The 18493-nt window shown below is 29.8% G+C and overlaps 2 protein-coding genes across 3 annotated transcripts; one reads left to right on the forward strand and one right to left on the reverse strand.

The window, feature by feature from the left end:
* Positions 1–5217: 5217 nt before the first annotated feature.
* Positions 5218–10663, reverse strand: LOC107162119 (uncharacterized). Of its 2 annotated transcripts, none has more exons than XM_089228122.1 (4): positions 10495–10663; positions 10076–10277; positions 7786–8079; positions 5218–6054 (listed from the first exon to the last, which is right to left on the reverse strand). In XM_089228122.1, the coding sequence occupies exons 1-4, from the start codon at positions 10512–10514 to the stop codon at positions 5275–5277; spliced, it is 1296 nt and encodes a 431-aa protein (XP_089084248.1). In that variant the 5' UTR covers positions 10515–10663; the 3' UTR covers positions 5218–5274. The 2 variants fall into 2 exon arrangements, with proteins under 2 accessions (XP_089084248.1, XP_015364370.2); XM_015508884.2 differs by having other exon boundaries at positions 10404–10657.
* Positions 10664–12590: 1927 nt separating this feature from the next.
* LOC107162130 (uncharacterized) lies at positions 12591–17480 on the forward strand. Its single transcript, XM_015508903.2, has 7 exons — positions 12591–13262; positions 13347–13538; positions 14033–14363; positions 14444–14666; positions 14768–14922; positions 14980–15099; positions 16829–17480. Exons 1-5 carry the CDS (start codon positions 13047–13049, stop codon positions 14859–14861), a joined length of 1056 nt encoding a protein of 351 aa, XP_015364389.1. The 5' UTR covers positions 12591–13046; the 3' UTR covers positions 14862–14922; positions 14980–15099; positions 16829–17480.
* Positions 17481–18493: the final 1013 nt, after the last annotated feature.

Genomic DNA, 18493 nt, shown 5'->3' on the forward strand with positions numbered 1-18493 from the left:
AAGAGCAAAACGTCGAATACACGATATGCGGGATACGCGGTGCTCGACGCGGCGTGGGCGCTTATATGGTATCGTCATTATAATATTACAATTTTATTTGTTTGAACACTCGAAACCGTATCGAGTGTGTGTGTGTGTGTGTGTGTATAAGCTAGCTCAGCCTGTCTGTCACGAGCACCTGGCCGACTTATCGTGTGCGCTATATTATACTCTCGATAAATTGATAAATCATTATTGCCAAACGACGACGACAATGATATATAGTATTGTATTTGATGTAGATAACGCGTTTTATTCGTATGGCTGTACCTAACGATACCGCGACGTACCTAATAATATTATAATAATGTAATCGTATAACGATCGTACGACGAGCAGAACGCATCGTTGACAGGTCGGTCTCGCGTATATATTATTCCGATGACGGGTCGAGGTTTTCGCGTTTTTCGTAAATCGTTGTCATACCATAACATTTCGTCAGCGAAACGTGAAAAACGGTCGAAAACGGTCGAGAAGACGCCGCACCCGAATTTTCGTTGTCTGTTATCTATAATATTAATAATATGTAAATATATATTCGATGTTGTGATATGTGATGAGTACGCGTACGTACGTACGTACCTACGTCTTACAAGTGCGTTCAACGCGCGATAAAATTTTTCGCCGAGTTGCAGTTTTAATATTTGACCGAATTTGAGCGATCTCAAACATAACGATATTTCCGGTGTATCGGTTTTTTTTCTCCAGATATTTCAATTCTCAAGCGAGCCATGATGAGCATAGACGCGGGTCAATGATCTACGACCTTCCTTCGTAAATCGTTGTACAATAGGCGTACAAAACGTTCGTAATTCGCCTGGAAATTAAAACAACTGTTTTTTTTTTAGTATATTATACATATATTTATATGTTCTCGTGACTTTACTCTGTTATCCTACGTGTATATATAGGTCAGTATCCAAACTAATATTTAAGATCTTTTTTTTCGTATGGCGGTATGTCCGGGAGTAGGCCCGAAGGCCTAGTTCGGACGCCTGTTTGGCAGAATTTCTATTGATTAATATTTAAGAAATATTATTAAACTACAACAGAACCCTGCCTATTATACGAACATTTGAATAGCGCGACGATGAATGATATATTTTTTTGTTTTTAAGCATACAATACGAGCATGTGGCCCGGCTTGATTAATATATAATACGAATTAAAAATAAATACGCAAGTGTGATAAAGTAGCCAATAGGTAACCATTAAAATAACTCATGATGGTCAGGTTTACGAGATGTAAAAGGAAGGGTCAGAATCGGTGATAAACATACAGAGCCGAAGTGGTATGGCGTGGAGGGACATTCATACAATGAATAACAGAGAATAGGTGTGGTGAACAATAATATTATATAGTTATTGCCTTAATGGTACCGTTATATAGTAATGATGATGGTAGCACCGAAGCGGTATGGTTTGTTAATTTTCTCCGGTGGTAGGAGTTGGTTGCCGCACCGGGTTAGAGTGTCAGTTTTGCACCGGAGAGGGTGGACTCCGGTCCCAGACCTATACACTTCAAGTTCCAGGAAAATACTTTAATAATAATAAAAAAAACGTAGGCAGTAGGTATGTACTGCAATTTATTTTATTTCAACAACATGGGAATTAAATATGTATAATGATTAATACGTGTTTTATCAAGGGCGGATATAGGCCTATTGGGAAATTTACCCTAACCTGACTATATTATTGACATAGATATTTGTTTTAAAATTAGAAATACACAATAACAGGCCCAATTATTTGTAAAATGTCGAACCGCACACTTAACTTTCTGCTTTAAATGGAAATTTTATTCTCAATACTGTAAAAAAGCAATGTATTACATAATATATAATAGGTGTATATAAATATGATAATTTGACAATGCAATTATTAAACAAAAAAAAAATTCAGGAAATACTCATATTTCCTAGTAGCTGGCATATTATTTAATTTTTGTTTTGTAGAAATGTAGACCGTAATATAGTGTACATTCATGATGTACATTGTGTTTGTGACTTTGTGTGTCGTTGTGCACATAAAAATAGGGCCTGCACAATAATATGTTGCTTTATTTTTGTGGTTCGAGAAATGTGAAACCTAACCTAACCTAACGTGTTATTTGTATTGAAATTTTCATGTGTGGACATTTTTCACTGTATGACGAAAAAAACCCATCTACCTCAAAATCCATTTTTGTCATAATATTTACTTAATGTGCCGCTAATTATACGCATCGTAAAATGGAATACATTTCTTTTCCGGAGACCCTCCGCAGTATCGGCCTGCTCCACCCATCTACGCTTGCAGGATATTCTTCATCATTGGAGGGCGCTTAGTCGAATGGAAAAATGTATATTTAAGTCATGATGAGTCGTGAGTGGGCAAATACAAATTCTGTTTAAACTATAACGTCAACCCGTCAACGTCTGCAGGTCTATATTCAACACGTCATTATGATGCGTATAGTATTAAACGACGTTCTCGTATACTTCGTGCACATAAGGCATAATAAGTTAAGTGTGAACGAGGATTAATTATGTCCAATGATTTAAAAATTAACTTTGATTTTCCAAAATCTAACAATATCTGGATCCTTTGTTCGGTGAATTTGGGTACACATTAAAACGCATTTTTCGTTATAACCAACAACCAACAATCGGGATGAGGTATCCGGCGTGATACACATCAACACGACTATTGTATATAATTCATATTATATCGAATCATACGTCAATGATGGATTATATTCCATATATATTAATGTAACCGAAAAAAGTTTTTGATCAAAAATAATCCAATACGTACCTACATTACACGCTGGCACGGTGAAAATCGGGCTTTCTCCCGAAAAACATGACATGTCGACTTTGGTAACAGGCGATTATCTTTAAAAAAGTTACTTAAGCAGTTAAATCCATGAATACGAAATCAGTACTTAACTTCAGGTTTACCAAAACATGTTTTCAATAGTTCGTATTCATTTATAAAAAGCATTTAAAATTCAGATAAAACAGTTGTGGAGAAGTCGAGTGAAAATATATTGGTACCCCTCAGGGTACCTACCTTAGAGGGCGATAGAAATAACCTTCCCCTTGCCCAAAAGCTAGTTATTTCTATTAATAATTCGTATTATTAATTTTTAAAATACTTACTAACGATAATTAAAAAATACCAGCATTAGAATTTTATTATATCATTAACATTAACAAAAAATATATTCTATTTTAAAATACAAAATAATGAATACTTAAGATTTGCTGTTTGAAAAATCTTGTGAATCTCAATAAGAAATATATGTAAACATGCCGTTATAATGTTGACAGATTATGTAAAAATATATTTAGTTTTTTTAAATCACAAAAATGTATTTTTAAATGATATTAGGTATGCTTTGTGTATGTTAACGACGATAAAATATCACTCTGTATACTTTTATTATATGTTGCTGAAATAATAAATGCAAATACCGTTTCAGACAAATTACTACAAGATTATATTATGATTAGGTAGAAAATAACGTTTAAAAACCATTTTATTTTTAGATGGATTTCTCATCCTATCAACAGTAGTTGTAAAATTCATTATTTGTGTATTAAATATTTAACTCGACTTAGTTTATCATATGAAATTGTCTGCGAAAAATGTAAGTGGTTTAAGGTTTTATCGAAAATGTTCGATTGTCAGTGTACATAATAGCAATATAATACTTATAGACATATTCATTATGTAGTTAATTATAGTTCATTTATTAGTCATGTATCAATAGGATTTGTATAAGATATTGAAACACTATTCACGCAAATTATACATGTTCTTTAAAGACAAAAAAAATATCACATACCAAATTATTAATTACATTTAACAAATTTCAATATTTTACATAAACGATTTACGATCTTCACAATAACCATATTGAGCAAAACATGAATGTAGGTACCTACATTTGAAAATTGAAATTCAAACAATACATTAAATTAAAATTTTTAACACTTATTAATAATATATGCAAACGATTAATCACAAAATAAATGGATTTATATTTTAAGTTGCAACTATACAAAATATTAACACGCAACATAATAGGTAATATATTAACGAGAATGAAAGTCGCAGAACATATTTGACTGAAAAAAAAACGTTATAACTAATATAGTCAATATAAACAATAACCTCTATATTTTTATAATTTTACGATTTAAAATATATTACATTTACCAACACTAAGAAACAAAACAAACCGAGCATTTATTTTTTAGAATACTTAAACAAAAAATTTTACATGCAACACAAAATCCGCGAAATAAACTATTAATAAAAATTATTAAAAAAAAATTATAATAACGACTTATCGACCGAATAACTAAAAAGTTTACCATAACGAATAACATGCATATATATATGTGTGTGTGTGTGTGTGTGTGTGTGTGTGTGTGTGTGTGTGTGTATAACAAAGAGAATAATATATATATAACCTAACCGTAAAGCAACCACCGTCACAGACATTCGTGTGCGCTGCAGTGGTTATGTTCTAGTTTTTTTTTTTTTTAACCATCTTTCTACAGAAGTTGAACCCACCCCGCTCGTAATTATTGTCGATATTCTTATTTTATCATATTGTATAGTTATTTAATAGCTGTGCAAAAGTGAACGGAAGCAGGGAATGCCGTTTGCAGGTGTTACAAGTAGGTACGACGGGATAGGTTGTCGCGCACGGTGCGTGCACGCTGCATGCACGACAACCACGAACAAGCGTAATAATATTATATTATTATCCACCGGATTGCTGAATATGATAATACAACATCACACATAATATTATAATTATAATTATTATCATCATCATTAAATGGTGATAAAAAGCGAACGGCGACGGTCATATTTATTGTAAACGCATAAAATCGTAGTACTATTATCTTATCAGCTCGTTCGAGAGCTTCGATATTATTATATTGTTATTAGCTCGCGGGTGAGTGCGAACGATAGATAAGAAATATACACGCAAAAAAAAAACAAACAAATTAATTGTCATTATTGTTATTAATTATATCATGATAACAACACGCCATACACGATGGTATATAAAAGAACGGTAAATTCGCGAAACGAAAGAAGAAATAAGATCGACGCGGAAAACCGATCACTCGACGACCCTCTGACCCTTTTCCCACCCACCCACCCACACCCACAAACGCTTGGCTAAATCGTTCGATCGCGAGTCTACCCTGCGCGATCGAGTGCCGTCCATCAACTGTAGTTTGAGTACAAAAACGGACAGTACTTGATGGTGTGCGCGTTGTCGCCGGTGCCGTTGCAGTGCTTGCACCGGAGCGCCCTGAGCTTAGGACAAGTGGTGCGCGTCTCGTCCCGGACCAGGTGGCCGCCGTACACTTCGGGTGGCTCGTGGTTCTTGTAGCAAAAAGTGCAGTAGTGTTCCACCAACTTGTTGATCGTGTTGTTGTCGGCGTTAACGCAGTAGAACAAGCGAGACGGCCAGCGCACAGACGTCGGTGATGGCGAGCGGCCGTCCGCGGTGGAGTTGTAGTGCACGAACTCGGCCGACGACACCGACCGGCCGCAGTCGGACGGCGACGAACGGACGGTCGCCGGTGTCCAGCCGACCGACTGTTGTTGTTGTTGATTGTAGTGCTGGAGATAGTGGTGCTGTTGCGGCGAAGACGTGGCGTCGACGCCCGCCCAATACGAAAAGCTCAGGTCGCTGGCCGAAGAAGACGATAACGTGCAGTCTACCGCCGTCGGTGTCGCTAGCGTCCCGTTGCCGCCACCGTCGCTACGGTAACCGAACGAGTTGTTGTTGTTGTTGTTGTTGTTATTGTCGGGCGATCTGCAGTGTGACGCGTGCGCGTAGACCGACGACGAAGACAACGACGACGACGACGACATCGACTGGTCGGACGCCAATGGGGACGCTACGGTTATGTTGAGCGACGGACGGTGCTGCGTGCCCGTCGACGTGTTCCACTGCGTCCAAGGATACAGCACGTGTCTTTCCCTCTTCTCCAATACCTGCAGAATCAAAATAGGAAACAGTTAGACTATTATATAAGAGCAGGAGGTCGTCAGCGTCATCACGACTCACACGTCAGTAGCGGTTTTTAATATTACGTTCATAGGCGCACCGCGCATATATGGGAGGGGAGGATACTAGGAGGTGCTTAGCACCACTAGTTTCTTGTAAAATTTATTTCAATGCTTCACCGATCATTTGTAAATTATTGTGGTTTATTGAGTTGGATTTTTTTTTTCATTACAAATAGACAATAGTCCATGAATTCACGATTAAAACAGTATTGTAGGCATGAATGCACGTTTCACTTTTTAAAGCTATACGTAGATTTAAAAACGGGTTAGCGATTACGTACCAATAGCAATCAAGAAAGGTTTAGTAAGCTATCTACTCATAGCATAAGGAGTGATCTTACCAACATAGCTAGAGAAACTATATTACAAAAATTTGCAATATCAAACAGAAAATTAAATCTTATATGAAATTAATTAGTGTTAGCATATTATAATACCTGATTATTTTTGAATATTTTGAATACATAATACATTATGTACAGTATAGTTTCTTAATAGTTTTAGTTTATATATCAATAAAGAGAGTTGCAATTATATTAACATCTATACAATCTTTATTATTAGTTACTTATTAATTTGTCTTACAAGTATTAAATTATAATTAACTAAAGTTTTAAGTAATTTTATTTGTATAAAAATGAAAAATTAGAAAGGATGTACCATAAATCTGTCCAGTTCCCCTAAATTCACACCTAATGTGTGCCTATGATTACGTTATACCATTGATTATAGAATAGACTATTCTATAATCAATGGTTATACCTATATTATACATTATTATATTATACATATATTATATATTATTACTATATTATACATATAGCTTTCGACTGAAAGCTACTGTAACGGATAGATCATCCACTGTTATTATAATTGTATAATTATATACCAATGAATTACGTACTTAATAATGCAGCAACGCATATTATTTTTTACTCCCATTGTTTTGACATGGTGGTTAAAACATAATATAACTACGCACGGATACGCCATCCATTCCCATAATATTATAAACTATAAACATTGCTTTAACGGTGCATGTAAATATGTAATATGTTTTTTTAATTCTAAATCAATAATAATGGTACCCGACAACTCACACGTAAAAAATATATTTAACTCATATGCATACTAAAAGTTTCTGACGGGTAATTCATCTCGAGCTGCAGGTTTTGTTGATATATAGATTATAAATACAATATTATGTACATTTTTTAAATAAATCAAATCGTAGGTATATAATATTTTACGTCAAATACCTGCCTATTTTAAATTTAATTTTTATTCTGATAGGTAGGAAGTACCTATTTTAAATATTCCATCGGTATAAAAATAATTTGATATTTCCGGGAACAAAAAAAACCCTCATATAATTAATTAAAAACACGCGTTTTAAGGGTTGACTGTGATTAATAACATTCAAATCATCGAATTTTTCTCGATATAATACTGATAAATAGTTTAGTTATTTTAAATTGTACAAGTACAAATCACAAATATATTTCAATGACCATTTTAATAGTATAATTATATTTTTATTGCAATTAATATCTTATTAAACTTCAACGTACGTATATTGATATTACAGTATGTTACTAATTAGTAATTTAACTAAGAAAATAATTAAAGCAAAAGTAAAACGAAAAAAATACTTACGTTTGGGGGAATAGACTTAAGGTATTGTTGATAACTGGATGGAAGAATCCACGAGACTTTAGTGTTTAACCAATCAAATATTTCGTTTGGATTGATTTCCGAAGGTTTAAATAATTCATCAGCTTGTTTTCTTATGTTCTCGGGAACCACTAGTATAGCTGAACCAAATTTTTCAGCAACTGTTGTTGGTTCATTATACATCCTTAAAAAGTTTTCAGATACTTCATCTTGATCATAAGTCAACGATATATTCCATGTTAATGATTTTTGGTTATTTTGATTAGTATACCTAGGCTAAAAAAATACATTTATCACTAATCTTATTAAAAAAAAATAAAAATAAATCACATACCATTCTTATGAACGTAATGTAAACTAGTGAACATTAGCGAAAAAAATATATAACCTGTCATCCAGTAGTTATAATGGTAATTTATGATAATAACAACAAAACCATTGAAAAATACAAAAACATAATAACCAGAGAAAAATAATGGAGAAATAAAGTACCGAGTACCTAATTGGCTGACTTTATTACATATTTCTATAAAACATTTTATAATGCAACAATAAATTAAGAAAATTTAGCATATTAAACATTAAAATATTCAAATAGGTAGTTACATTATTTCTGAACAGTCATCATTTATATCAGTAATAAAAATCCTATGAACAACAAAGATAAATTAATAACAAATCATACGTACAACAGTAAAATTCTACATACCTACATTTGAATGTAAAATATAAATAGGTAGCTGCAAGCTACAGCCTATATAGATTTATGAAGCATGCTCTAATCTTAAGTAAATAATTTATTCAAATTCTGATTTTTAATGACTTAAGAGACACTCAGACACTACACTCATATGTGTTGATCTCCGTCTCATAAATATTCAACATAGTAAAAACTGTTTTGCGCAGGACCGAACTATTCAGACTGTATTACCTAATAGTCAAGAGTTCAAGACTCCAAATACAATATAGTTGAGAACATTATCTCGTCTTTTTTTTTATATGACTTAGAGGAACTAAAAAAGTTATTATTATTTTAGTGTTTTTCAAACATTAATAACTTTTTTTTAGTTCCGATATCGAAAAAATAAAAACAATATTTCACAGCCAAAGACCTATTTTATATGTGGTAAAAACTTCGTTTCTTAGATATGACTAGCCTTCTCGTTTTTTCCTGCGAAAAACAATTTTTCCATGTTTTTCATTATTTGTAAGGCGGAACAACACAAGAGGGTGTAGTGTTCTCTTAAGGATAATCATCATTCATCATATTATCAAATACTTAAAACTATTTACAATTTAGGAAGTATGCCGAGTTTCAGAACAGAATCTTCTTGTTTTTTTAAACAAGAACTATCCTAGCTACAATCTTTCTTTACTACAAATTATTAAAATGATAACTACACACTATTTGATTTTTCTTTTTGGCCCACGTGCAACCAAGACAAAATCTATTTACGCAGAATCATTTTTTTTGTATTTGAATAACCTTCGAGTAAACTCATCCATGACAAATCAATAGAGAATAATATTTTTCAGGGTATAACATACCGATATTTTATGTTAATATTATCTCAAAACAATTTAAATATAATTTAAATTTACAATTTTATTTATTTTTGTATTTTAAAAGTCAAATAACAATAAAATATAAAGTCGGTATATCATATCTTAAAAAATATTATTTTCTATAATTGTTGTAACATGTGATTTTAATCTAAGATTACTTAAAAATCATAAAAAAACGATTTTAGATGAAAGCGTTTTCCTATATTGCGCGTGTGTCTGAAAAAAACCAAATATTGCGTTGACATCCTCTTAAGCATAATATTATATTATTATATTTATATTTTCTTGAAAATGTTGCACTGAATATTATTTATATTATGACTTGGGAAATTTTTCCTGTTGGAGTCGTTGGAAACGAAGAACGATATCGAAATTTGATATTATTGTGATATAGATAAACTGCAACTGCAACTGCATTGAAAATTTTAAAATTTTAACACGTAATAATGCCATTATTACATCGGGCAATAATGCGTAGGTCTTATTTTTAAAACATTCAAATCATAGATAATATAAGTACCTGATTGTAATTAGTACAATTTTATCTATTTTTTATGTTTTGTATTTTTTAATGCCTATACAAGCGGTTCAATCGCTTTAGAGACATTTCTCTAAAATTATAATCTCTATACCTACTCATAATTTCTATCATGATAACATGGTGTATAGGTTTTTTTTCTCACAATTATTTGAATATTTTGCTTACTTGTGGTAAGATAGGAGCTACGATGATTGAATTTCCGTAATATTTCTGAGCCACAACTGTCGGCGATTCGATGTCGATCGAATGGAAGCTATTAATATCACTGCTGTCGGGTGACGAATTCGTGGACAAGTTTATACCGCTCATGGCGTCTGGCGACGACGGCCGACGATAAAGACGACGACAACAACGACAACACTGTAATCTGTATTCAAATAATAATTTTATTGTTGTTAAGTAGGTTTTACAATACACGACAAAAACTATTTGTTTTTATAGAAAAAAAAATAACAATATGATGGTTGTTATTTTGGGAACACTCGAAACGTACAACGACGAAATTATGGCGATGACGTTGATAATTTTATCGACTAATAATAATAGTTGTGGTAACGGTGGTTATAGTTTAGTATAGCACGAACTTGCAAATGGTCCGTTGCATGTCACGTCTGCGTACACAAAGGGTGACCGGGGTAGGACTGGTTGAGAGACGACGAAGTCAGGTCTCGGTAACAAAGTTAAAAACAATATTCGTTGGATGCCGAAGACAAAATGTCTACCGCCGGAGGTCTTCGGACGTGCCCGCCGATTTGGAATCGCCGAACACGAAAATGATGATAATGATAATCCTAAAAGTCTAAAAAAAAAATAGATAAATACATTGGGTCACGTGGGTTTTTCAGCAGTTGCTGTATGTCTCGACCGTATCCCATCATAATAATAATAATAAGTAATAAGTATTATTGTACAATCTCATATTATTAACTATATTGTTTAATGTTTATTGTTTTTAAAACTTCGGGAGAGGTGCGTCGTGTGTGGATTTGCCAAATAAATGTGAAATGTCACTAAAAACAGACCAGGTCTTTCGCACCGATTATACTTCTGCATAATAGTATTACGATATATCTTTGACATCTTTAGTTTACCATATTGCTTATGACCAAACAATAATTTCAAGTGTACATAAAACCGTTGTAATGCTTAATAGTAATATTCAATGAACATTACCTGACGGGGATAATAATATGTTCGACCACTGAAGTATATTTACTGGTCAGATGATATCAAATTATATTATAGGTAGTCATATAGGTAAGGTGGCCAGATATAAAAATAAAAAAAAAAGTACATTTTAAAACTTAGATCCTCCTCTGTCATAATTAACCAATATGTGTACTTTTCTACCCATTTTGCCCATACCATAGATATTAGCGGCCATGGGTCATCTCCATTTATATAATTTGTTTTTTTATCTGATTACTCTATTATTTTTTTCCTATAATCAACAATTAAAACTTATTATTTGAAATTATGTCAACTTATTTGGCGTGTGTCTAAGATGAAAATACTTTAAATTTAAAATTTTTAAGTAAACTTAAAATAAAGTATAAATTATTTTTTAAGGTAAAAATACCAAGTGTAAAATATTCTAAAATTATCTTCAGTTATGTTTGTTATTTGGTTATGTCCATTGTTGTAAATATCAAAACGGTGGTAATAATCAAAATATAAAAAACAGTAAAAACACATAAACACGTATTAGCTTATATTTAAAAAAAAAAAGAGTACAATTTCATGTACTATTGTTAAGGACACTAGGACACACATAAAAAAAAAGAGTACTGTCCTGCGAAAAAGAGTACGTCTGGTCACCATACATATAGGTTAAAAGTATCTAATATAGATCTACCAAGTACCGTATAGTACTATAGTATCTTAACCATATAGACTTAAAAAAGATTCTTTTATAGGTCCATGACCTTAACATGTCCGTACTTTTTTCCGTAATGATTTAAGTACCTACCTGTTATACATTTATATAGATCAAAATATATATATATATATACCAAATTTAAGTTTATACCTACGATCTTCGTCCACAAACTCATTGAGTTCAACTACTTAATATCTGATTTTACTATACGTTTCGTCTGTGACTATTTTTCATTACAATATTTCTATATAATATGCAGGAATCATAATTATTTGTATATCTATATTAAAGCTATATTGCGTTTTAAATTTTAATTAATGTATTTTAGAACTGAATTTAGTAGTACGACTATAGCTATATTTTTTTCCTTTTTCCAAACTTTGCACCGTTATCATTGCCGGATAAAGTATTTGTAGGCCCCTAATAGGGCAAAGACAGTTAAAATTTCGGAGCTCCTAGACAATTATTAATTATTTGCATCTACAATTATTTTACTACCTACCCATTATCTAATATAATGGTAAACAGTTTTAGTAATAACCAACTAATTTTAATAAATGAAACAATGTTATTAATTTATTTCACTAACATTTTTATTCGATTACAGAAAAAAATTAAATACTATCTTTACTTTTTATACTAATTAAAAAAAAAAAAAAACTTGGTTTAATAAATATCAAATTCAAATATTTACGACGGTAATGTTCGCCTTATCTACAATATCTAAGTACAGAAGTTATAAAAAAATTTTATTTGTATGTGGCTATGAAAATAGACTGTCGTGTACCTTTTAACTGGTTTATCTTATATTAAGTTCGTGATCTATGGATTACATTACATGTTTTTAAAGTCTTAGATTATTGTTCTGTGTTTAGAATGCTTAGATCAACTGGTTTTAGCGCTACCCAGTGGTTTTATTAGACACAAGGATTTGACATCACAATTAAAACTATGATAATAATATATTATTTATTATCATTTATCACTATCACGTAGCACGGAATACAGAGTGTATTATACTGTCGGGGGCTCGGGCTAAGAAATAACTAATATGAATAGCTGAGAACATAAATATTTATATTTTTTAAATATTTATTTTAAAATGTTTTCTGTGATATATCCACTGACCGCGGTCTAAGAATATAATGTTCAAATTAAACGATGCAATTTGTACAAAGGTGTTTAAAAGTTACAACTTCATGTGTATTTACTATTAAAACATTCTTAATTAATTAATAAATAAAATAAAATTGAATAATGAAAACACGTAAGTGTTGTGTAAAAGGATGTACTAGTGTAAAAAGAAATCCCAAGATTTCTTTTTTCAATGCACCAAAATCTAATTATTTAGCTTGGAACTTAGCAGTAAGTAATGCTAACTGCGAGAAAACATTTGTAAAACTTGTGTGTGCTGAACATTTTCGACCTGAAGATATAATAAATACATATTCGGTTCCAGACGATGTTGCCAATGTAAGTATTACGTTGTTAACTATCTGCCTACTTTTATTTAATTTTGTTGATGCATAATTATTATTTAATTGTTATATCTAATAGGAAGTTGGAAACAGAATTAAAATTGGTTTGAAAAAGGGAATTGTTCCTTCCATTTTTTCTCCTGTCAACAAAATAAGTAATGAAATTTCATCTTCTGTCTATAATTCATATTCTGATCACAATTATGCAAATTTTTCAAGTAAACAAATCAATAAATCTAATGGGAAAAAATTATTTATTGAAAATATGTCTGTAAGTACCTATTATATTAATTGCTTATTTTATATATTATCTAATATACTTAAGTGGGTACTATGTACAATATTATAAAAGAAACAGCCAAAGCTTTTTGGTAGAACTTGTTATTCATATGTGATTGACTATTTAGCCGCCTATTGTATATTATACTAGTATAATTTAATAATTTATTATATTATTCTATAGTATATTTCATTAACTTCCACCAGCTCATGTTGTATACTAGTATACTAGGTATCTATCTATAGTCAATGGTAATAACGAGGATAATAATCATTGTTTAATTATACAATTTTAAAGATAATAAAGTTATAATCAAAGATTTTGATCCTTAAAAGTTAAGTGAAAAGTCTCCGAATAAACATTTAAAATTATTTGAAGTACCTACCTCCTTCTTTAATTTAATTATTTTAATATTAATTAATAATATCATCATTCAATATATTAGGTATAATACTAATTTTCATGTTTATACTTGATTTTTTTAGAAAAATATTGATGAGATATTGACATTTAAGGATCTAACAACACAATTTAAAAGAGTCGTATTACCGGAAGGATGGACATCACATTTTAGTAATGATGAAATTGTTTTTTATAAAGCTAAGTTTAATTATGGTAAAATGGAAATTGAAAAACAATTAATTTTCAAAAGTACATTGGAAATATGTTTATATGTTTACCAATTTGCTATTCAAATTGAAAAAATAAGCTGCACGTTAAAATATCCAATGAGCATAATAAATCTTTGTCAAGTAATTAAAGTACTTGATTTTAAAAAAATTTGTGGAGGTGGTCCAAGATCAATAGATTTTCCAGGTAAACATCATTCATATCCATATTACCAATAAAATGCATTCAGAAATTCTTAGATATTTTGATGATTATATGATATTTAGGAGTTCGGGTAAAAACTGCAACTTTGGAAAATAATCAATTGTGGCGTCACCAAAAATGTCCAATTTTAATAGATCTAAAAACTAAAAAATGTTCAGCCTGCAACTTCTTGATCAACTATTTTAAAAAATCGGTGAAGCAAATAAAACAGTCAACAAATAATGGATGTACTCTTACACCAACAAAATGTAATATAATAAACAATTTGAAAAGATCCAATAAAAGGTAACTTAAAAGTTAAAATTAAATATTTTATTCATTACACATAGGTATAAACTCGTTTATACTTGAAATGTAATGTGTTGGTATTATTTCATAATTTTCAGGTTACGGACTAATATTACTAAGATCAATATTGAATTAAAGGAACTACAAGAAAAACAAAGGCAATATAAAATTAGTGAACAAAACAATTCTTAGAATCGATGATGTATGTATTCCTCAAAAAATTTAAGTCAAATAAATTGTTTCAGTTTTAATGGTAAGTTATTAATTTTTCTCAAAATACTTGTTAATATAACCATTTTAATAATTATAGGTACAGCTGAATTAGTCATAAAAGCAATTGATCTTAGAATTATCAAACATTCTGGTATTAAAATGGATGGAAGTGTCAGGCAGAATAACTAGCCATAAAAATGTATGGTCAGAATTGGGAGTAAGTTGTAAAAAAGATACTTTAAAAAACAAATTAAACCATCCTTAGGATGATAAAAGACTTATTATTATGTCTGGTGCTCTGATTAAATGTATAAACCACACCATCTTAGTAAAAATGTCCGAAATAGATAATACAATAAAAAAGTTTAAGATTAAATATGATATAATTGTTTTCAATTATAAAAAAAATTTGATTAAACACCTTAAATTATCATTTAATATATAGGAATCGCCTGAAAATCCTTACATTAGATGAAATATTGTGTTGAACTTGTTGAAGTCTTTAACAATGGTTTGAATAATAATTCTAATGCACCGACTAAAGCGAGTCCTAAAATCATACAATAGGCATATATTTAATGATTTTATGTTAGTACAATTGGCCACACAAGTAAATAATATGTTTTTAATTTAATAGTATAATCAATATTATTATTTTTAACAAATTTGTGTTTTATTTTATGTTTAGCAACTCAATGGCCAGAATAGTTAAATTTTGTATAAAACATGCTTAATTAAAGAGCTATCAAAATAGTTATGACACAAACTATTTTTATTAAAAATTTCATTCAACTTGTTTTCAATTTGTGACTTGTGCCAGTAATTTTCAAATGTCAAGGGAACAAAAGGTTTATATTATAATATAAGTAATAAGTAGTTCATACTGCTATATTTACATTTAAAAAAGAATCAATCTTTACAAAGTACCTATATACATTATACATATCCAAATGTAAGATATAAATCAATTGATTTCTAAATTATATGTAGTTTATCCACAAAATATGTTAGTTTTGATTAATTTATGGCGTTTGTTGGCATTTTACTGAAGTAAATTACCTAAAAAGAATATCAGCGTAATATTTATTTTTCTCTTAAATCCACACACAATATAGATTATACATTTTTACCTAAAATTTTTTTTTAATGATTTTTGAGTAATTTTAAATTAAAATCACTTATTATAAAAATCATAAAAGATAATATTTTTGATGGCTTGACATAATTATTATCGGTTTCATATTTTATTTATATTTGGCTCATAATGAAAATTAAAAATTTGAGACATTAATTAGACAAACCAATAAGTGGCATCAAAAATATCATTCTCTATTAATTTTTGTAATGGATAATTGTATTCTAAGATTACTCAAAAACATGAAAAAACCAATGATTTTGAATAAATGTGTTTTGTTTATGTTGCACGTGTGCTAGACAATGAATACAAATAGTGTGCTCTGATATCCTTTTAAAACATTTCTTTGATTAAGATTGAACTGCTTTATAAAATACTTTCAGTCTCGCGCATAGAGATCTATTAATTTAGTTTATATGTCTATGTTTACACATTTATCTCCATAGTTAGGACTTGTCTACTTTTTCATAGTATCATTTCTTTACTCATAAAGTGGAAATCATTAATCCTAATAATAATAACTCCAAATTACATGGTGGTGTTTCTGTAAAGTAACTTGCTTAAATATCAGGAAGTATTTACTATTTACCCTGATATTGAAAATCAAAAATAGTAAAAGTTTTGATACCCATTATTACTTAAGATTACATATGATTACCAATTCTTAGTGCACTGATTACTATTAAGTACTTATAATTCCTATAAAAATAAATAACAAAGAACTAGGTTATCTTGATGAAACATAAACAATGTAAAAAATATTCTTAAATGTTATGTTTTTACCATAAATTTATATCATTTATTTAATTAGATTTTAGAAGACAATCATAAATGGCTTGACCAGACTTAATAAAAGAAGAATTTTTTACCAAATCAACAGCCGACAGTTTACAAGTCACTAGCAAGTATCATGTCAACTAATAACTATCAAAATTTATTGGAGAACTGTGTATATGTTTTAACTTACAAATTTAATCCAAACCGATTAGAAGTAAAAATAATAGCGGAATTTTTAATATAATAGTTATTAACAAATTACTCCTGTAACCTCACAGTTTAAAGGATGATGCGTGTTGCTAACGAGGATTCTAATTTTAATTAATATTTCAGTTCCAAATGCACTTTATTTTATATACCTTTCTGTTAAATTACATCACTTTTTTCTTATTATTATTATCGGTACCTACTGACTACAGTATCAATTACTTGGGTTATTATTAACTTATTAGGTAACAACACGATCAATATTAGCTAGTATAAATAAATACAATCATTTTCTTAGATTAAGTTGTACATATAAATAAGTTTTAGAAATGTAATGATTTTGTTGATATTATTTTTTGTTTGTATACTTAATTCTGTTATATTTGTAAACTGTTATCAGCACTTAACCAGTAGACAACCTCAAACTGTAGTTTAATATATGTTTTATTACCAATAAACTTATTAATTTGAATTTTTAATCATTTCTTATTAATCATTATTAAACTGTATTACAAAATGCCACTTAGCATAAACAAGTACAATAGTCAATAATATCATAAAATATTATTAGTTTCAACAAATTTAATTGCTAGTTGTAAGTGTTTAGTAAAAATTAAAAATTTTATTTTATTCAGAGTCTCTGAGAAACTAGAAGCTATACTGTTAAACCTAAAATCACAAGTGTTTGACTCATCCCTAACTCATACCTAGGAATTTGTTTTGAAAATATTGTCTGCCGTAAAGAAATCCTTTTAAAAATTTTGTGACAACATTGATGTTTTCGAATCAACTTTGGATCATTTCTTGCAAAATTGTTGTTCATTTACTATTAAATGGAAATATATTGGAAGTATGAATTTTCCATGTTCCAATCAAAACATATTTTGTGTGGTGTTTTTTTTCTGGTTTGATGTAAGTAAATCAAATTTTTTTATGTTCACCAAATTATTAATAAACAGTTAAAAAGTATGATAAATACAACATGCATAAATAAAAACTTTGAAGCACTCTAAATAGTCAATTTTAAAGAAAGAAACTTTATAAGTTATTAGACGTTTATGTAGTAGAAAAAACCTTTATGAGATTCATTGTAGTGAGTTCAAAATATTTTGTATTATTTTTATTGTCGAACACAGGTCACAGGGTATAAGCCATAAAAGTATAACTATAGAAGACAGTATCGTATGTATCCTTATTTAGCGAAGCGATTTATAGCTAAAATTAAAAAAAAAAAGATGAACTCTATTATTAGTTAATTTCGTAAAAGGTACAATAATTTTAATTTCTATTGTACGTTAGTTAATTTTGTAAAACGTAGCAACACTGATCAACACTCATAACCCGCGAAGATAAGAGCATAAAATTGCAAAGTTGAAAGTGCAACTGTGCAAGAAATAAGTAAATAGATAATACTATGTACTATGTAGATAGATTAAGTACTTCACACAAACATGCTTATTCTATATTATAATATAAATTATAATCTATTAAT

The sequence above is a fragment of the Diuraphis noxia genome, unplaced genomic scaffold, assembly GCF_037042655.1.
Source record: "Diuraphis noxia isolate RWA-SAM2 unplaced genomic scaffold, SU_Dnox_SAM2 contig0005, whole genome shotgun sequence".
NCBI classification, from domain to species: domain Eukaryota; kingdom Metazoa; phylum Arthropoda; class Insecta; order Hemiptera; family Aphididae; genus Diuraphis; species Diuraphis noxia.

Bases quoted from the DNA above. Each gene is read 5' to 3' on its own strand.
- LOC107162119 (XM_089228122.1), bottom strand. From the start codon at position 10,514: ATGCAACGGACCATTTGCAA. The intron at 10,278-10,494 runs GTTCGTGCTATA...ATTTGAATACAG, and splicing joins ATGCAACGGACCATTTGCAA to ATTACAGTGTTGTCGTTGTT. The intron at 8,080-10,075 runs GTAAGCAAAATA...GTATTTTTTTAG, and splicing joins TAGCTCCTATCTTACCACAA to CCTAGGTATACTAATCAAAA.
- LOC107162130 (XM_015508903.2), top strand. From the start codon at position 13,047: ATGAAAACACGTAAGTGTTGTGTAAAAGGATGTACTAGTGTAAAAAGA. The intron at 13,263-13,346 runs GTAAGTATTACG...TATATCTAATAG, and splicing joins TTCCAGACGATGTTGCCAAT to GAAGTTGGAAACAGAATTAA. The intron at 14,364-14,443 runs GTAAACATCATT...TATGATATTTAG, and splicing joins AAGATCAATAGATTTTCCAG to GAGTTCGGGTAAAAACTGCA.